General features: G+C 41.3%; 1 protein-coding gene and 1 pseudogene across 8 annotated transcripts in view; one reads left to right on the top strand and one right to left on the bottom strand.

The window, feature by feature from the left end:
- The window catches only part of AMBRA1 (autophagy and beclin 1 regulator 1), a 179,436-nt gene that overhangs the window by 101,457 nt on the left and 56,457 nt on the right, over nucleotides 1–21,522 (bottom strand). For 4 of the 8 annotated variants that reach the window (XR_005796838.1, XM_040495303.1, XM_040495308.1 and 1 more), the window contains 2 exons: nucleotides 10,131–10,217; nucleotides 5,444–5,623 (listed from right to left, as the gene is read on the bottom strand). The exons of 2 other annotated variants lie outside the window; for them this stretch is intronic. Coding sequence is in view for 5 of the 6 variants with exons in the window: in XM_040495303.1 (XP_040351237.1) it covers nucleotides 5,444–5,623; nucleotides 10,131–10,217 (267 nt within the window). In the remaining variant the exon portion in view is untranslated. The remainder of the gene's footprint in view (nucleotides 1–5,443; nucleotides 5,624–10,130; nucleotides 10,218–21,522) is intronic. 2 more of the 8 variants (XM_040495306.1, XM_040495309.1) reach the window with 1 other exon arrangement.
- Nucleotides 9,386–9,455, top strand: LOC121043972 (uncharacterized; annotated as a pseudogene).

Genomic DNA, 21,522 nt, shown 5'->3' with positions numbered 1-21,522 from the left:
CTCTGCCCCTCCCCCGTTCATGCTCTGTCTCTCTCTGTCCCAAAAATAAATAAACGTTGAAAAAAAAAAAATCAAGTAAGTGAAATTATTGAAAACTCTCTGGTAAAAAGGAAGAGAACAGTTCCTTATCTCATCCCACTTTAAGACCGACTTCTGTATAACACCACCACTCACCAAATACAGCTCATTGCCTGATTCCTGACTGTTCTAACAGGTTGCAGCCCATAAAGAGAAGAGCTTTAAAGTGTGTTTCCTTTGAATTTCTCTTCTACTTCTAATATCAAAGAGTCTATGGTTTGTAAGTTAAAGAAAAGAACAAAAGCAACTCTTCTTCAAAATGAAGTAGACGGGAACACTCTCCAAAGATTTACCCTTCCTTTTCTTGGCTACAGTTATGTATCTGTTATTAGTAGGCAGACTCCCACAGGAGTCCCGGAAATTCTGGGCACAGAAGAGAGAGCAAGAACAAGTACTACCAATGGCATGTAGCTTCACGCCACTGGAATTTCTGGCCACGAGAACTTGAAGCAAGTATATGAGTCTCACAAAGCTGCCAGGATTTCGCCTATAGACAGATGATAAGAATAGTATTATTTGGTTTCTAACGTGTCTTCTTTGCCATGACTCAACTAAATTTCAGGTACGGCAAAAGGGCAGGCGAAGAATATTAAATTCTGAACTAAAAGCAAGCAACTCCTCTTATGCCAACCCAATCAGATGGTAGAGCTGAGTGACAGCCCTCAGAACTCTCAGCTACATCATACACCAAAAAGACCTTTTAACAACTTCCTTGCTAGAAGGTGTCTAGCAAGGGGACCATTAAAGGAGAAGTCCTTTCTGTATGAGGCTCTCTGCACGAGTGTATGGGGTACTGCTAGAACACTCCATTCCAAACTAAGGAACCAGAACCCATCTCTGGCACCCAGAAGTTACTGTCATACAATGAAACATTTTTGCCTGTTTGGTCATAATATGGATTTCTGAGTAAAAGGAACTCAAACACAACCAGATAAATTAGAAAAATGAAGAAAACAGATGTAATAGATCTAAAGTGATTTCATCTTAAGGCTGAAAGCCTAGAATTCTCACTGAGACGTTTTTCCAAAGTAAGCCTAATGTCACAACGGTGAATGAAGAACTTGCTCTCTTCTGAACTAGCAACAACTTGAAGTGAATATAATTCCCCTGTGGCTGGGATGTGTGCTGGAGATATTTGCGACTGATCCAGTCTGAAGCTTCTCCAATTGTCATCAGCTCTGGGTATTCTCTGCCTTGGAAGGCAAAGCAGTTACAAAAAGAGGCAAGAAGGGCAAGAAGTGAACTACGGATGATTCTGGGATTATACGTACATTTAGAGTAACAGATAACATGAGGAAGGGGGTGAGGATAACAGGAACAATAGACATATACCACCTCTTGTGCAGGCCTTAGCGACTTCTGGGATACAGCACTTAACCACAGGGCTTCAAAAGAGCTTCCCTCTCTTTCCAAAGGGATGGTGAAAATTAAAATGGCAGTTTTCCTTATGCTTATTTGCCTTCTACATTCTAGCAGGTGGTCTGGGCTCAAAGGCAGGCAGACAGCAATGTCAGCGACAGCCACACCTTTACCCTGCTTGTGAATATCTTTATGCAAAGACAGATGCTGAACGCTTCAGGACAGACCTTCTGACAGCGGGTTTCTGGATGCCCTGTTTGTGCATTTTGATAAACACAGGGACCCTGCAGTCTCAATTCTGGCCACAGACAGAGATGAATGGCAGGAGATGATGCCTGCCTGGATAGATGGTCATTAATCCAGACCACAAAAGAACAGAGAATTTAACCTGCTGCCGACCAACCTTCAAAGTTATCTTCCCTAGAGATAAATCTAGATAGTCTTCTTCCACAGCAAGCTCAGGGAGCAAGAGCTCAAATGTGGTTCTACATCATTTTTAAAGGTTTTTAAATCTGCAGGACAATAAAAGCCAGACACTAAATATGTTTACTCCTGTTCTCAAATCTCAGACATGTCTGATTTTGGTTGTCTCTGTATCCTTATTTTAAAAAATACTACAGTGGAGTAAATACCTCATTAGGTTATTATAAGAATTAAATGAGGGGCGCCTGAGTGGCTCAATTGGTTAAGCGGCAGACTTCGGCTCTGGTCATGATCGCATGGCTCGTGAGTTTGAGCCCCGCGTTGGGCTCTGTGCTGACAACTCATAGCCTGAAGCCTGCTTCAGATTCTGTGTCTCCCTCCCCACCCCCTGTGCCCCTCCCCTGCTCCCACTCTGTGTCTTTCTCTCTCAAAAATAAAAACATTAAAAAAAAATTTTTTTAAGAATTAAACAAGATTTATATATATAAATATATTTTTATATATTACAAATATTTTATATGTTATACAATACATATGAAAAATATTATCATAGGTGATAGACGATGGAAAAGAATCAAAAAAGATGGGATCTGGGGACTCTATACACCTGGAAGGGACAAGGTAGATAACACCAAAATGATTCCCGGCTTAGCAAATGGGGCGAGAACTGAAGATGTTGAAGTGGGATGGCAAAGGCAGGAGCATGGCGTGTTGTGCAGGCAAGGAAACCAGTAGAGCAGTTTCTCCTAACAGCCCCCTAAGTGTTAGGAAGATTCCAGGTCCTGTCTAACTTACCTGCTTCTCTGTACCTGAAAGAACTATACATTATGATCATACGAGCTTCTGACTTCCCTTCTATTATCAAAGCTAAGGAAAAGGACTGCGGCAGAGAAATTAAAATGGGTGGATACAGGGGCACCTGGGTGGCTTAGTCGGTTAAGTTTCCAACCCTTGATTTCAGCTCAGGTCATGATCTCGTGGTTCGTGAGATCGAGCCCTGTGTTAGGCTCAGTGCTGACAGCGCGGAGCCTGCTTGGAATTCTCTCCCTCCTTCTCTCTGCCCCTCCCCTGCACCCATGAACCCTCTCTGTCTTTCAAACTAAATAAACTTTAAAAAAATGGTTAACAATGGGCTGACACATTCCCTCAGTTCTCTCTCATTCCCTCCTAGAGTACCTAGAAGTTAAGAGAAGAGAAGCAGCCTCAGGCAGCACTCAGTTTACAACGGTGGGGGGGGGGGGGGGAGGAGAGCAGGGAAAGAGAAAGAATGAACAGACGGGAACTCAGCATCAACCAGCCAGCAACATCCTTCACTAGGAGACCTGGACTACTAATATTGAGGTGACTAATCCACAGCTGCTATTAAAAACAAGATTATAGTCTGCATCAGCTCAAAAAGAAAGGCAAACACCCTGGCAAGGGACTTTCAGAGGAGCATTAGAGAAATCAGCCCATTGTTACCAACCAGGGAGCAACAGAAGACCCCTAGGGAGAAATAATGGTAAGTCAGTGCATGAAAGGTGAAGAAGGCAATGTAAATTCAGGTCGTGCTGAAGCCAGGGGGAAGGTGAGAGCACAGGTGGGCTGTGGGGAGCACAGGGAGGAGGGAGTCTGACACAGGAAAATCGAGGGGGAAGGAAGGGGAGAGGGAGGAGGTGGTAGCAGAAGAAAGAGAAGGTAAGATGAGAACAGAACATTTTAAACTAACCCAGAACTCCATTGTGAAGGACAAGTCACGAGGCAAGATACAGCTCAAAGGCATAAGCCCCACGTTTCACCACTGCAAAGAGATTACACAGCCTTCCAAACGTGCATGGAGGGAAGCTATGCAATCTGCACTGACTCCCAGAGCTCCCCAGGATTACTGAGGCTTTTCAGCAGTACTCAGTCCCAGTAGCGACCGCACATACCTGAAACTGCTTCTCTGAATAGACCCAAGAGCTGGAAAAATGATATCTGCAGGGGAACATATTTCACTACTGGTATGTGTCTGGGTAAGGGAGTGGAGACTATCCCCTCACTGCTGGTATATGCACCCACCTTCCCCTAGAGTGGACTGAAGGGAGAATGACACGTGCTGGGAGCCAGAGGGCAGCCGATGAGAGAGAATCAGGGCCCCTGCTCCAAGCGCCACCACCGCGGCTTCAGGGCATCCCTGCATTTCCTTCATGTTTGTTTCTTCCCCAGACAAAAGAACCACCTATTCAGTCGGCCTTTTGCTTCCAAGTACACAATTGCTAGCGTGTTTAAGGACCATATCAGAAAGGCAAATTGGTATAAAGGTTGTTTCCACCTCCTTAGTCATCTTTAGCAAAAAGATTTCTCCAACACATCTTAAAGCTCTATTGCAAGGTGGCTCCTGGGGAACTATCCATTCAGCTCACGGAAGAGGAAGGTTGAGAAGGAGGCAAGAACTCTTAACATCCCAGACCTGACCAGGTGATGTCAAGAAAGAGAAGGAAAAAAAGGAAAGTGACCAACAGGCTGTCCTATTCCAATGCTGTCAGCAAAAAAAAGAGAAAAAAATTAATGCTTAACCACCTCTCTCTCTCTCTCTCGTTTTGCATGTTTGAGAGTATCAAAATATAGGAATCAAAACAAGAGCTAAGCGTCCTATTTGATATAAACCAGGAATGGAAATTCTTTCAGAATGGAAAGAAACACAGTGAATGGTTAGAAAGGTGAGGAGCAGGAGGTCAGAGAGTTCAAACACAGCAGTGACACTGGGGTATTTAATCCTGTGCACAGGGCTGACCCTGCTCCTTTACCTCACCCCCATCATCCAATCGACCACTCAAAAACACCAGAAGAGCAAGGAATCACCTCTCAAACTACCACATTAGTTTGACAGGCAACTTTCAAAGGATCCTAATGGCGGAGATTGTGGGAGGGAGATAGTTTAAGCAATGGAGTAGGACCTCAAAGAATCAGTGTGATTCAAGGGTACGAAGGGACCTGTCTTTAGGGAAATCCAGATTTTTTTTTTTCAATTTTTAATGTTTACTTATTATTTGGAGACACAGAGAGAGGGAGACACAGAATCCTAAGCAGGCTCCAGGCTCTGAGCTGTCAGCACAGAGCCCAAGGCTGGGCTCAAACTCACGGACCGCGAGATCACGACCTGAGCAAAGCCGGACGCTTAACTGACTGAGCCACCCAGGCACCCCCAGATATTTCTGTTATTTCTAATCTCTATACCTACTCTGCTTAAGAAAAAATACCAACCATCCTTTCTCTCTGACATTGTGAAAACAGGCCATGAGAAGCACTTCCATAGCCACTGTTCATGCAAAAGGGAAATAACAGTGCTGCCTATGTAGCAGCAGCCATCCTCTCCAGCCTGGCCTGGGGCCAACGGGCCATCTCTCCCACAGGCTCCATGAAACAGCAGCACAACTGCCAGAGGTGGCAGTACCCTGCACATTTTAACCCCCCTTCCCCTCACCCCATCCTGCTACTCATACATAAGAACTTTGGGGTTTGAAGCAAGAAAGGTCAACCACTGCTGCTTGGACAGTGGTCAACTTAGAAGCACACACAGCTTGGGAGGACAGGGAAGAAAGCAAGCTGAGTAGGTACTTACTCAAAGTCCTCAAACTCCAAGTCGGTTCCCTCTACTGATGGGCCCTGGTTGTCTGAGGAAGAGGAGGAGGTGGAGGAACGGAGCCGGTTCTGCTGATAGCGCATGGAGCGCTGGCGAATACTGTCTCTCCGTGAGAGATACTGGATCATCCTCTGGGCGTAGTATGCGGCAGGAGATAATCTGAGAGAGACAGAGATGGACAAACACAAACTAGCACTAATGTGGGGAATACTGTGAAAGACAGTAAATCCAGCTCTCCCCGCTGAGGCGAACTCCGGAGACGTGAAAAATAAAGGGCATTTAACTCACCAGGAGGTCTGTACTGCACAATATGCTTATTAGACTACCACCCGTGTTTCTGTTCCGAGAGGAGGCAAAGAGGCTGTGTAATCAGTCATCATCTGCTCAATAGCTGTCCCCTCCCAAGGGGTAACACTGGACCTTCCTTTTTTAGTGTCTTTAGGGACCCATTTTAGCTTCTCAGGATGCCATTCATACGGATTTACAGCCTTCTTCAACCATCCAGACTCAAAATATAAGAAACGAAAAGGGACCACAGCCACCATCTAAAGGCCAGCTCTCCCTTCATTTTATACAAGAGAATAGAGGCCAGGAGATGGCAAAACGGACATGACTAGAGAAGGTACCATCTTCACCAGGTCTTCTTTCTTCTCCAACAAATCCACATAGCTCCATATTTGCCCTAGCTCCCTAAAGCGAGCTCTCTGAACCTCTCAGCTCTAATGGGTTACTCACAGACATTCGTAACACAGAGAAAATATTCAGGATTGAAAAAGAGAGTAAAATATACTCAGGAAAACAAAATCTCACAGGGAAGAAAAGATTTTTCTATTTCTTACAATAGAGCATCCGAGGTGACATGGGCACTAAGCAATACAGGAGGCAACAGTTATTCCTTTTTCTTCTTCCTTACTGTGGCTATTCTCAGTGAATTAGTCTAGACCTCTAGTCTGTGTCTTAGTGTCTTCATACCCCTGAAAACGCCTAGTGTCTGCTATAATTTACCACATTCCCTTTCTCAAGTTTTTCCTCCATCTTTCACAAGACTGCTATATACTAAGAAAGTGAGAGCAGAACAATACACTTTGACTCAACAATTCCACTAGGAATCTTATCATATAGAAAAACACAAGGATATATACATGTTGTTAGCATTAGTGAAAAACTAGGAAATGTCTCAAATGCCCACCAACAGGTTAAAGAAATAAACTATATCCATACAAAGAAACACTATGTAACTATTAAAAAGAATAAATCATCCCTATACACACACAAGAAAAACCCTCTAAAACAAAAATTTAAGTGGGAGAAAAACTGAAGAATGGTATGCATATACTAATATGTATACAAAAACATATGTTTCTGTAATTAGAACAAAAAACTAAAGGAAACACAGCAATTCTAATGAGGATTCCTGGGAATCTTAACTTCTATAATGTTTGAACATAAAAGGAAAAAAAGTATGTATGTGTGTACACACACATAACACATATATATTTAATGGAAATCTGGAAAAACTGACTGAGAATGGAAATAATAACAGTTACATCCAAATGGTAGGGACAGTATTTACAAAATCTTGCTGCCCTACATTTCCTTACCCCTAAACAAAGTTTCTGGGAAAACCTCAGTGTGTCTACTGACTCAGAACAAAGGAGATTCTGCAGTCACCTGCTATAGGAACTAAGGCTGTCTCTGAAATGCCAGTCATCAGAGGTGGTATCCTTCTGGCCAATCATCAAATGGAATTCCCAAGAAGGCCAAATGACAATCTTTGGAACTCAAAAGTCTTTGCTACAGAACAATATACTGCATTTGGCATCACTGAATCCAAAACATACAGCAGGTCAGCATGGGATACACAGATGTCTTGGCCAAGATCATCAGAGTACAAGAATCATTTCTTAAAAGTCTCAATGTGTGGAGCTTCCATTATCCATGTGGGCCCCTGTTGCCATGCATTTTGCAAGGATGAATCAAGAATCTTAAGTTTTCAAGAGACAAAAGTCAGCACTCTTGAGTTGTTCCTTTACCTACTAAATATACAGAAATTTTCCAGAAGTCAGCCATTGATGGTTAAATTGTCAAGTCAACCAGACTAGAAAAGAGTGTAAAAAACATTTCAAGAGCAGAATGAAGATTCTTCTTCTAGAATGGATTCTGAAAAGTGTCTGTAAGTATACACATTTCTCAGTTGTTAACCCACCCTAGTAACTAATGGGAAAATTATATTATTGGCGACAGATGTAGAAAGAATGTTGATGCAGACAATAAGATTGCCCTTTTATGTAAGGGCACAATTTTAGCACTAGGTAACCTAATTGTTTAATTTCACTATGGCATAGGAATTCCTTCTAAACTACAAAAATATGCATCAATGGCAAAGAAAAAGGGATTCCTGGCACAATTATTAAATACAAGTACATCCTGGCCTCGTCTTTGTAGGTAGCCAGAGGGAAGCTAAGGATCTGAATGCTGAATCATCTCACAAACACTTTGACCTATATATACTGTGTAGGGTGAAGTCTAAGAGGAAAAACTAATTAAACAACCAGCAATGAGGTAGCAATCATCCTTACTGAAGAGCTGTATAATCACCAAACTCTGAAGTGTTCCAAGCAAAAATTTTTAATGTTTAATAAATTGCAAGTTTTCTTCAAGGAAGAATATTTTCTCCTCCAAGAAAACCTATTTTGTGTTCAGAGGGAAAATGTAAAAATAGCAACACCACAAAGTATGACACTTTCTGTGATAAAGAGATCTGAGTGGGAGTAAATAAAAGATTTATTACATGAAAGGAAGACAAATAATGGTCTTTAAGAATTACCATTAAACTTTGTCAGGTTAAAAATTCTGGGGATGAGATTCCTATAGCTGTCCTAAAAGAAACTATTTTATAGCAAGAAGTTCTCTGTCTTAGTGTTTCAGAGTCATTTGATTGATGCCAAAAATTTCTTTCTTTTATTTAGGACTTATTACTTTTAAGTATGATTAGAGACATACACTTCCATGTTTGGCCGTCATCTCAGCTGCCTCCCCATATTCCCTGATCCTTGGATTTGCCATTTCTGGGGTATGGAAAAGGAAGCAAGAAGGTAATGGGGAATCTTTTCATTAGTCTCTCAGAAAGAACACTCAGTATCATGACACCACTGCGGCCAACAACAAAATCACTCAATATCCCTAGAATGAACCTTATCTACAGGCCTTTCCAGACTTGAAATTCTTAATCTAAAGCAAAGCTCACTGGAGTGCCTAGGTGGCTCAGTTGGTTAAGCGCCCGACTTTTGGCTCAGGTCATGATCTCACAGTTCGTGGGGTTGAGCCCCACGTGGGGCTCTGTGCTCACAGCTCAGAGCCTAGAGCCTGCTTCAGATTCTGTGTCTCCCTCTCTCTCTACCCCTCCTCCATCCGTTCTCTCTCAAGAATAACCTTAAAGAGGGGCGCCTGGGTGGCGCAGTCGGTTAAGCGTCCGACTTCAGCCAGGTCACGATCTCGCGGTCCGTGAGTTCGAGCCCCGCGTCAGGCTCTGGGCTGATGGCTCGGAGCCTGGAGCCTGTTTCCGATTCTGTGTCTCCCTCTCTCTCTGCCCCTCCCCCGTTCATGCTCTGTCTCTCTCTGTCCCAAAAATAAATAAACGTTGAAAAAAAAAATTAAAAAAAAAAAAAAGAATAACCTTAAAGAATACATTAAAAAACAAATAAAAATAAAGCAAAGCTCATTTAGCTTTTATCTAACCCCTATTTGTTAACTTGCCAACCCCACCATTATAAATTACTCTTTCTTTTGGCAAAGCCTCACAGTGAGCTCTAGTGTTGCCTAAATGATGTGAAGGTTATCCCTTTTTGAGGTCATTAACAGAATCAGTTAAGTCTGGTGGTAACAACACCAAAGGACTGCTCGCTATATAAATGTTATACAATCGCTTCTCGGCCTTTTGGCTAAGATCAAGTGTAGTATATAAATGTTATACATCAACTTGACACCCCATCCTTGGTCCTCAATTTCCAGTATCAGGTAAGGGTGGGCCGTGAACTCATTTAAATGTTTTCTTTTGTTTTTTAAATCCCTTCAAGAACTCTTCAAATATCTTCTAATCAGTGTAAGGTAAATGCTTTAATAAAATGGCAACTTGTTCTTTTTGGTTACCCTTTTGTCAGTCATCTCTTCCTTTAGGTAGCATCCAAAAATTGAACATCTGAATGAGCTTGATTTCTGCCTTTTGATAATCTAAATTCTCTCTCAAATGAGAGCAAGTAGGATTTTTTGTTAGCTGGTTAGTTTTAATTTGTAAGTAATTTCCCTACTAATAAAAACTTGTTTCCCTTTTGGCTGTCCCTTTGAATGGCAACAGCCTCCCTGATTAGCAAAAAAAGAAGTATCCTGTGACTCTGCCAGTGGCCTCCTCAGGTCCCTCCTCTAAGTGCCCCACTTATAGGAATGAGCCCCAAAGGACAAGAGCTCAGTCACAACTCCCTGTCATCAGAGGTTCTGTTCACTTACCTGCAACACTTCCCAATCACCTGAACCACCTGTCTCAAAACTGTAACTGAAGAGTAAAAGAGCACCAGGACCAGAGAGGCACAGAATGGGGCTTCCAACAGCTTGGCAACCCCAAGGGCAGCCCCTCCCCCCCACCTAGTGCCATTTCTCACTTTGGCCTTACCTCGCTGGGTCTGGGTAAATTGGGTGCTCTCTGGATCCTGCTCCATCATAACGGGATAATGAAATGAGGGAAGACTCCAGCAGCCTCCTAGCAGAGATTAAAAAAATGGCAATAATCCCTGTCAATTACCAACTCAGAGGTCATTCATAAGGAAAAATAGGGGGAGAGATAAATAACATCCCCCTTTGCAGCTAACTGACACCTGTTATCTGGGATCACACCTTCCTACAAACTAAATAAATAAATAAATGAGCTACAGAGCTCCCACACTGGGTATGGCCACTGTATATGCTGAATACTGCTCTTCAGTGAGAAATGAACAAGTGCTTCAGAGACATGATCTTATTTCTATTTGTAGTATCTCCAGCAGACAAATAGGAGGTTGGGATCAACACAGGAGGGGAAAATTAGGCATACCCAGAGATTATCATGTAGTGCCAACATTTATCTTGGTGTTCAGTTCCTCCATGTTACCCTAATCCACATTCCCTTATCTTCTACTCATTCTGCTCTGCCTACACCCTTTTTGTGAGAAAGAGTACTCCTCAGGCTCTCTTAACAACTGACAAAAATCTTTAATTATATAATCTAGCCCAATCATAAGTTCAACTGAGCATATATGATACACCCACATTTTATTGAGTACTTTTTTGGTGCCAGGTGAATACTAAGCACTTCACATATATTTCTTTACTTAAATCTCACCATAACCTGGAAAGGGAGGCATTACTATACAAACATGAGAACACTGGGCCTAAAAGTTAAGTATATGGCACTGTGGCACAGGGCTATTAAATGACAGCACCAGGACTCCATGAAGTTCTGTGAACTCCAAAATGCTTCAAACCAGGATGCTATACTGTAGGACCTTGTAGGCTCCAGGCAGGTAAAAAGTGTGTATGTATCCACTGTGAGTCCAAGCTAGAAGGTGGGCTTTGTATCACTGGCTCTTCCTGTTTTTTAAGGGAAGCCAGAAATCTGGACTTCTCCATGTAATCTCCTGACAGTTAAAGTTTAGCTAAAACATTTTTTTCCCTCTTTGTACAAGGGCCACTTTAAACACATCTGATAAATGCGGCCCAGGGACCCCCTAGTTTGCCATGTCTGCCACACTGCTTCCCAATTCAAATGTGCCTTGGCAGCCAATCAAGCTCCTGCCAGAGAACACATTTCAAAGGAAATGGTCTCAGAAAGAAATGCATATTGTTCCTCTCCAGCAGCATCTTGCCTGGCTCTCCCGGGAACAGGTCTCCGGCTCCCTGCCAGACTCTTCTTTAAAGCAGATCTGCAGGATAAGGACAGCAGCTACCAATCTTTTCCAATTGAGTTAATTCAATTCACTGTTATTAAAACCAGCTGGCTTTAGGTATAGTCATGTGCAGTCACTTTATCCCAGCAACTGGCTCACCAAAGCATTTCCCCTAACAGCCTGGGAAAGAGATATAGCAGAGGCCCTGTCAAGCTGGCTTGCTACCTTTCCTGCCCAGGACAACCAACGGTTACATGATGCTTTCTATCTAGACAAGGCCTATAACCCCCACACATAAGACCCTTTACACAGTCCTACTACTGACGGGAGAGAACATTACAATGTAACCAATGAGGCAGAGAAGAAAGCAATAAAATACATCTCTCCGGTTGAAAACCTGAATCTTCAATGGTATCACTGTTTACAGCAGCAGAAATGCCATGTTTCATCAATTCTAAGAGCCACCCTCCCATTTATAATATGTCTGAAATTGGGATGTATCTTATAAATGCATGACGCCGTTTAATTGGCAGGATTTTTTTTCTTTTCATTAGGGTCACATAAAATAATGACTAAAATAATGGTATGTCTCGGAGTTTTGTACCACAGAATGTTAGAGGAAGGGGCAGTGAGAGGCACACAGACTGGAGAAAGAAGAAAAGTGAAATTTCGAGAGAAGTATCTATTCAGGACTTTTATGCCATCTTAGATAAATACTTGTTCACTACTAATGAATTAGTTCTAGGAATTGGAAGGTTGGAGAATAGAAGCAAGACCTGAGAGCAGCTGACTTCCTTGGAACACCGAGAAGTTTGTTCCATCCCAAAGGGCTCTGGAGTCAGTCCTGGCCATAACAGCCCTGACTTGTTATCCTCCAAATGGCTGCTTAGTAAGCAGAAGCGCTTTGGCAAAGAGCATCCTGCAGAGTGACCAACACATATCCTTCTTAAGTACTTCTGCCTGGAAAATGATGCTACTAAGTTGGGAAGCCAACATTACCCCCTACTTCTATGCTAAGGCTGTGCCAGTATTCAGAGAGAAGATGACTTTTTAAGAATGCTATAAAGGAGATTCTTGACCTGGGAGAGTTTGGATTAGATAATTTCAATTTTAATGATTCCGTTTTATAATCCTGCAAAGTCTACTTCCCACCTTACTTTCCTATCTTAATTAAGAAGACTTCTTTAAATCAGGGTAAAACCAAAATGTTAAGCTGTATCTCTGGGGAGTCCCTGATGAGGTTCTTCTGGAACATGCATCCCTTGTGCCTACTCACTACAGAATCTGCTAGCACCATTTGCTCCCCAGGCAATACAATGGACTGGCAAGCCATATATATACATGGCATTTTAACTGCTAATACACAAAATCAGGAGAGCCAATTACTATGAATAGCACCCCCACACACTTATCACTGATTAAACATTAAGTTCTCGTCAATTACGAGTACTATCTGAAGGAATAAAAGGCTTCTCCAATTGGTATTGAACAGAGAAAAGAACAAGAGCTACTAGATGAGTAAACATGACCACCACTCCTAGGAACCTCTAAGAAAGACCTTTCTCTCCTACAGTCAGCTTCCTACAAAGAGCCATCCATGGGGAAACGATACAAAATGCGATGAGATGGCAGCTGTGTGCCTTCTTCACTGGCCACCACAAATGTGACTTGAATTAACCATCTATCGTGCAATTCAACGATGGGAAATCAGGAAGGACTTAGGAGGGGCTCACACAAGCTTATTCAAGCTTGAAGCTACCTTTTCATTCTGACCTGTGATCACAATTTAGAAATGTATGTATTTATTTATTGATGTTTGTTTATATTTTGAGAGAGAGACGGTGAGAGCCAGGGAAGGGCAGAGAGAGAGAAAGGGAGACACAGAATCCGAAGCAGGCCCAGGCTCTGAGCTGTCAGCACAGAGCCCGATGCGGAGCTCAAACTCACAAGCCGTGAGATCATGACCTGAGCTGAATTCTGATGCTTAACTGACTGAGCCACCCAGGTGCCCCAAGAAGGGTTGTTTTTTTTTTTAATTTTTTTTCAACGTTTATTTATTTTTGGGACAGAGAGAGACAGAGCATGAACGGGGGAGGGGCAGAGAGAGAGGGAGACACAGAATCGGAAACAGGCTCCAGGCTCTGAGCCATCAGCCCAGAGCCCGACGCGGGGCTCGAACTCACGGACCGCGAGATCGTGACCTGGCTGAAGTCGGACGCCCAACCGACTGCGCCACCCAGGCGCCCCTTAAAGAGTCACTGAACCCCTGTCAGGGAAAAAAACAAAAACCCTCTTTCTTTACAAGTTTGCCTGGTTCATTCTCTGTATCAGTGGCGTCCAAGTGAGACACACAAAGGTTGTGCTATTTCAATCCACTGGAGAACAGAAAGAAAGTATCAGAACTTTTGTTTTATAATGTATGACCATAATGTATAACACACATGGATTGCTAAAAAGCCTTTACTAACAGAAGTATTTTTTAAAGTCTGGAGACCACTGCTCTATCAAACTATATCCTACTTTTAAGAAAATTCCACATTTAAAAGAATATGCGCAAATATATAAGAGCCATAAATATCCAAAACATAACCATACTCATACATAGAGCAGAAGAGAGAGAATGATAAAGCAAATGTGGTAAAATGCCAATATTTAGGGAATATGGGTAAAGAGTACATGGGATTTCTTTGCACTATTATTTGCAACTTTTCTTCTTTTCTGAAATTATTTCAAAATTAAAAACATTCAACATACAAAATTGAAAAGTAAACCACTGAAAACTAAAAAGAAAATGCTTCATTTTCAAAAGAATTGCTCACTTCTTAAAAAGGATTTCTTCAAGTATCAAGTTGCCCTAATGCCCCTAGGTAGGTTTCGTAAACTACAGGTCCCAAGTCAGCTGCCTGTTTTTATAAAGTTTTATTCAAACATAGCCACATCCATTCATTTATATATTGTCTATGGCTGCTTTGAAGCCAGGAAGGCAGAGTTAAGTACTATCAGGATAGTAACAGCCTTAAAATACTTACTACCTGGTCCTTTACAGAAAAAAAAAAAAATCTGCCCATCCCTGCTCTAAAATATTTGCTTACATAAAATCCTCTGAAAGATAAAGTGGAGTCACTAGGAAATGGAACAGAAAAACCTGAAATCAAAGTATTACACACTAGAATAAGTTATCAAAATTAATATTAAGCCCCGCTAAAATCATTAGTCAATAGAAACACAATTCAGGCTGTAAAATTCCTAACATTTTATTTTACTTTGTTTCATTTTTAGAGAGCGAGCGTGCACACTAGTGGAGGAGAGAGGCAGAGGTGGGGAGAGAGAGAATCTTAAACATGTTCCACACTCAGGTGAAGCCCAACATGGCTCTATCCCACCACCCTGGGATCATGACCTGAGCTGAAGTCAAGAGTCAGGAGGCTCAACTGAGCCACCCAGGCGCACCACCCCTCTTGCATTTTAAATGACCATAGCTATTTCTTCCTTCCCTGATTAATACTCTGAATATGTGCAAGGGGGTTCCCTAGATCCCCTAGATCCTTTGATGACTAAGAAAGCAAAAAAAAAAAAAAAAAAAAGTGGAAGAGATCTCTGGGAAAGAACAAAGTTGTCAGGGCAGGTGAGATGGGTCATCTAAAAAAAAAGAACTTTTGTTTCAAATCCAATGGATATCAGAGTTAAGAAGAAGCAAACCGTTTGGGTACTAGTCTAGACAGAATGAGTAAGCTGGTGACAACTTTTCCTTACTAAACAATTATGTCCTGAAGATATTCTTTTAACTAGTTGTCAGATCACAGAAAAAAAATCAATATCCTAAAGCAAATAGACATGTGCAAACCTTCTCTAATCACTGGAAAATATCAACTTGACAGAATTCTGTGAACTATATGAGACGTAAAGCCTGCTCTGAGAACCTAAGAGGCCACTGATGCCCCATGCCCAAAGAGTAATTTCCCGGCCTGGCTTTGATGTCTGGGTGGTATTTGCTATTTCAGTTCTGGGAAGCCAAACCCAAAACTAATAGCTCCCTTCTGCCTAGAAAATAAAATCCAAATTCCTCAGCTTGGTATCCAAAGCTCTGTAGCCAAACTTCTCATTCCTTCTGGATATATGATACACTCTAGCCTGGTGGTTTTCAAACTTTTTGGTTTCAGAACTCCTTTAACATTCTTAAAAATTACTGAGGACCCCAAGGAGCTTTCGTTTATATGGGTTTTATCTATCAATATTTATATTTGAAATTGAAATTGAGGAATTTTTAACACAAGCATACATTCCATCATCCATGATAATCATAATAACCTTGTTACACGTCACACAGTGAAAACTACACTGAACACCTGTGAAACAGAGAGAGAACAGCTCGACATTATTACAAAGATAGTTTTGACTTCAGAGACCCCAGGCCATACTTTGAGAACCACTGCTCTAGCTAAACTAAACACACTCTCACTATCTCATCTATGCATTTAGGTTGGCCATTGCTTCTTTCTGGAAAGTTCTCTTTCCTCCTTTCTAACTTAAAAAATCCTTTTAATCCTTTAAGGCTCAAAATCCTTTAAGGCTCCTCCATCCAAAAGTTTATACTCTCTTCCCCAAGACCCCCAATGCATTCTGAAACCTCCCTTCAAAGGCCTCTACCAAGTCACCTTGTACTACACTTACTGATAAGTATGTTTTGTCTCTGCTACTGGACTACAACCCACATGAAAGCAAGTACTGGGTCCAAGTTATCTTTCTGTCCCCATTAAAACTCCTATCCTAATTAACATGTAATGGGAGACCAATAAGAATATCTGTGAATAAATCAGCAGTCATAAGATTTGGAAGAATAAATAAGAAGATCTGACTGCCCCTCACTGACCCCATGACTTTCTGACAAGGATGCTAGATGTCCAAAAACTCACACTAAAACTCCTGAAGGAACAAGGTTTTCAGAAACTGCTTACATCACTCCTCATCCCTCTGGTCACTTAAGCTGCTCAGGTTAAAGTGCTGACATAGTTGTACTGATAAATGCAGTGCAGCCAGGTCCCTGAGAGGCTTATTAAATCAGAAAAGTCAGAGGCTGGCTACTTGCCTGAGAAACTACCACAGATGCTCCTGCATGGTATACTGCTAAAAGAGACCTCATAGGGGAAAGAGGGCAATGATTTCAGGGGGATGGAGGGGCAGGAGGCCAAAGAAACTTGGATGCACTATTGCCTTATTCATTTTTGAATCTTGCTCTGCAAGCCTCCGATCTCTCCTTGGCGCATGCCTGGGCTGGGAGATGACAGCCCTTATTCTTCGTAAAAAATAATTGTGTGTTCTGAAATGACACCTCTATTATGATTTCCAAATTGACATCTCTGCTTTAAAGCGGAGGCATCCAAGCCTCCCCATTTCACACACTGGCAATTATCGTTTAAGTTATCCAACAATAGGCACTCATCTGATCACTGCAGGGCCCCCTATTTCTAGGGGTGCTCTTACAGCACCATGCTGTTGCCAGTGGAGCCTGGCAGGCAACTCCTGCCCCTGTTATGGGGTAGACCAAGGCAAGGTGGCACTGCTACAAGGCTAATACCATCAGAGAAGAAAACAAATATACTATATTAAGAGCTCACAGTGCCTGTCCTATGAATTGGCCTTATTTTACTATCATCAAGCATAAACCATTCACAGGGCTCAAAACAATGCCTTTCACCATAACCTCTTTACAAAACATTAACGTATTCCTCAATGCCTCTGTGCAGCAGCAGACAGTAAAACATCAGAGCACAACATACCAAAAGGAAAGAAGCTGGAAACAGAATTCATATTCAGTATACAACCGTGTATTTAGTTATACAAAGTCTTACCTGAAGAGTCAGCCAGAATACTCTGGGAAAACCTGACCCTCTGCTAACTGTTTGGTGGGTGGTTCTTTTTAATACAATTATAAAATGATTGGTTGCCACTATGCTTTGCTCTTGTATATCCTCAACACATTAGACGATACTTATAATATTTCAATTTATAATAAAAACTCACTTTTGTCAGCATCTGAATTCAAAGGCCCAAGGTGATCTACATGGATGTGTTTATACTGTTTCCAAATTCATTTTCTCTGGCAGACTTGGAAGGTCTGCTCACAGAAGACCACAGACTTTTTTTTTTTTTTTTTTAATTAGAAATTTAGATCAGAGGCTTTTCACCAAAGGATGAATAAGAACATATCAATGACGACAAGTCCCACAGCTAGTTCTGATACTCACATGCACGGATACCCGAGAAGCAACAGCTGTGATATACAGGTTTAGATTTTAATTAAGAGGCAGTGCATCCTAATCGACTTATTTTCCCCAAAATCAAGAAGAGATTTACAAAATCCAATAATCCTAATTTCTCAGCTAATTTTATTAAAAATAATAGATAATCCTCAAAAAGGCTACTCTAGACCGACTAATTTTACAAAGAATATATTGGGTAGAATCATTTACTGCTTCAATAACAGCAAATCCATACACTTCTTCTTAGATGATTTTTCATACTCATATTCCCAACCTGAAATTTAAAAAACCTTCAGCGAAAGCCATCTGTTCTTAAATGACAGGCCACTGACCCTGGTATACTGCAAACACTATATATTATAAAATGAAGTAAAACCTTAGGGGTAACATCAGGAGAGCAAAGAGACTTAGTAAATGAAGCTTTACAAGAGAACAAGGAAAAAAGAATACAAAGTGGCTGGAGCATTTACTAACCAAAGGCAAAGAGGCAGCCTTCCTGGCTCAAGTAATGAGGTTTCTGGAATCTACAGAAATAGATGAGGGGCAGAGACTCTAGCTGAGCCCCCAAACAATCCACTGTTAGCCCTTGAGCTAGCACAAAGCTCAGAGTACAACCACTTTTCTTATATCGTGGGTTCATTCTGAACTGCTTCTCTTAGTAACATTTGATTTTCACTGATTCAGCTCTAGGGTATACTGCTTGCCCTTCCACCCTGATCCTGACTTCAGCAACCTTCTTGATTCCTTTTGGACTCAGCATTTGACTCCACTGGAATAATTTCTCCACCATTTCCCTCTGTCTAGACAACATGAAATTGTCATAAATGACACCTACAGTACAATCAGTAGAGAAACGGCAATTTCCACTCTCCTCCCCCGTTCCCCAAAAGAATTGCACATTAATGTCCTCTGGCACGTCAATCAACACTACCCTGAAGATTAACTCTGTGGAGCCTGGAAGCCATTTAATTCTCAGCTTACTAAATATTATGCCTTTCCCCCTCTACTATAATTAGAAGATGTAAATTGCCTTCTTTTCACTAGCACTAATGCTTGTAATCTCAGAGATCTGAATGCCTGCTAAATCAATACCTGTGTAAAAAAAAAAAGTCCTTACAAACACCACTTTATCCAGCTGCATTTGATTTAGGGGACTCACAGACAAAAGCAAAAAGATAAAGCAAAAGTGGAGAAAGGCACTGAGAGAAAGGCAAGACTCAAGATCATCAGAACCAGGCAAATGCTATTGTAACTATTATAAAATGGTTTGAAGACACTGCCAGTTCCTTGTGAGAAGTAACATTAAAAAAAAAAAAAAACCAGCAAAACTGAAGGACAGCAAATCATGAAATAACTTATCAGTGATTTTTAACGGAGGGGACTTCCCCCAGGGAAATGGCAATGTCTGGAGACAGTTGTTGCAAACGGGTGGAGAGATGCACTGGCACCTAGTGGATAAAGGTCAGGGATACTGCTAAACATCCACAACACACAGCACAGCCTCCCACAATAAAGAATTATTCAGACTTGGGGCGCCTGGGTGGCTCAGTAGGTTAAGCATCCGACTTTTTATTTCAGCTCAGGTTGTGATGATTTGTGAGATGAAGCCTACCTGGGATTCTCTTTCTCCCTCCCTCCCTCTCTCTCTCTCTCAAAATAAAAAAAAAAAAAAAAAAAAAAAAATTACCCAGCCCCAAATGTTAATACTATTAACTTTTGTTGAAAAACTCTCTAATACCTCTCTAATACATCTTAAGATGTATGGCTGGAGACTAACCAAGAGAAACTCTTAGTAACTAATATATATCATAAGTCTGTGTTTTAGCTATAGAATCAGAATGCAGTTTAAATTCATCATCTTGTTTCACTTACTAGCTATGCGACCTTAGGGAAAGTCCATTATCTTCAGTGCCCAAATTTAAAGGGGAATCCCTATTTCACAAAATTGTTATAATTAAGAACGTATGTAAAATATAGTAGCCATCACACAATCCAAAAAGTACCGACTATTCTTTTCTTCCCTGGACTACAACTCCTAAAGTGTCTGCAGGGCACTCTGGCCACTCAAATCACTATGCTCAAAAAGGTGATTCCTCAGGAAAAAAAAAAAAGACATGTGTTGAGAAGGATGAGTACTGTAGAGGCATAAACACTGGTATATGAACCCTAAGATATGAACCCTAAGGATCACATGTACCTCACCCAAACTAATAAAAGCAGTCATTTATCTACCAGTCTGTTAGTCTATCCAACCACTGATTCAAATCACGAGTACTTATTGTCTACCATTGGGTATATACTAGTATATAGGTTAGATATGATCCCTATAGTAGTCTCCAAAAATGGACCCCAGAGAACCATACTTCTTAGTATTCTTGCCCGTGTTTGGTTTCCTCCCACACTGAACTTAGACCAGTCTGTTACTTGCTTTAACCAAGAGAATGTGGCAAGCTGTGCCAGTCTTGGTCCTAGACTTTGAAAGAACTGACAGCTTCCATTTCCTCCCTCTTGGAACCGTCACTTGGGGAGGAAGGCTTAAGCTGCTAGGTAAAAAGTCTGGCTATTTGGCTGGAGAAGTCGCATGGAGAGGAAGAGGCCTAGCTGTCCCAAATGAACCTCTAGGTGACTCTAGAGAAACCCCAAGCAAGACAAGCAGAACTTTCTATCTGAGCCCAGTCTATTCAAAGAACAATGAAAGATAATAAAATTGTTATTTTAAGTCACTAAGTTTTGTTGTGTGGTGTGTTATACATCAACAGATGAATGAAACAGCTCCTGATCTTGAAGAACATACAAGCTAGTCGCGACAGCAGCATTAGCACTAAGTCAATGAAGTTCATTACAAGCCAGAAGTAATCACATCTGTACTCAAAGGAGCCCTGGCTACTATAACAGGACACCAAATAAGACATTTGGAAACAGATCTTAAACGATGAAACTCAATGCAAACTTGCTCACAGTGTCCAAAGCATAAGTTCTTGATATTGGTCAGAAATATCAACGTCAATTTAGAAAACCTTGCTACTCTTTCCTCCCTATCCCAGTCTGGCTCTCCATCTTTCTGAAACATACTTCTGCCCTGGACGGCTCCCTCTTAATGTAGAAGGTAGCCTTAGAATTGGGGAAATTAAGGCCATTTATGCTCCCTCTCTTATCAAGAGGCAGGACCAGGTTTTTTTTTTTTTGCACAAATCACTATAAAAAAGTGCAGGAAGGGGTGCCTGCGTGGCTCAGAAGGTTGAGCATCCAGCTTTGGCTTGGGTCATGATCTCCCAGTTCATGAGTTTGAGCCCCACCTGCAGCCTGCTTTGGATTCCATGTGTGTCTCTCTCTCAAAAATTAAACATTAAAAAAAAATTTTTTTTTAAGAGTGCAGGAAAAATGAAGATAATACCCTATTCTCTGCTATGGGCTCAATTACTTTCTGTATTATTAAGCTTTCTACTAAAGAACTTCACTGTGTTCGCTGCAAGTGACTAATGGAAGTAACTAGCATCAGCTCTATCGCAATAGCCATTCCTTATCCACCCTTTATAGGCACCTCACTTTTTTTTTTTATGAACTTGGCTTACTCCAATTTTATAAGGTGAGATCTCAAAGATACCCCATAAAGCCTGAAGTCCAAAAAATAATGCCAACAGACCAAAAAAAAAAAAAAAAAAAAAAAAAAAAAAAAAAAAAAAAAAAAAAGACCTGCCAGCATTATGCCACGGCAAAGGGATATTTTTGTTTTGTTTTGTATTTTGAGCAAAGTAATAGAATAAAGGGGAAAAAGAGCAGGCATTTCTTGAGCGTCTAACCTTGTAAAAGCAACTGATACTTAACTCATTTACCCTCACATAATTTTCCAGTTGAGGAAACTGACTTTCAGAAAGGCTCCTTA

This window comes from Herpailurus yagouaroundi, unplaced genomic scaffold, assembly GCF_014898765.1.
Source record: "Herpailurus yagouaroundi ecotype Mexico unplaced genomic scaffold, PumYag 187, whole genome shotgun sequence".
In the NCBI taxonomy this organism is placed as follows: domain Eukaryota; kingdom Metazoa; phylum Chordata; class Mammalia; order Carnivora; family Felidae; genus Herpailurus; species Herpailurus yagouaroundi.
Note: the sequence above shows the minus strand (reverse complement) of the source record. Positions and strands in the feature narration are given on the sequence as shown.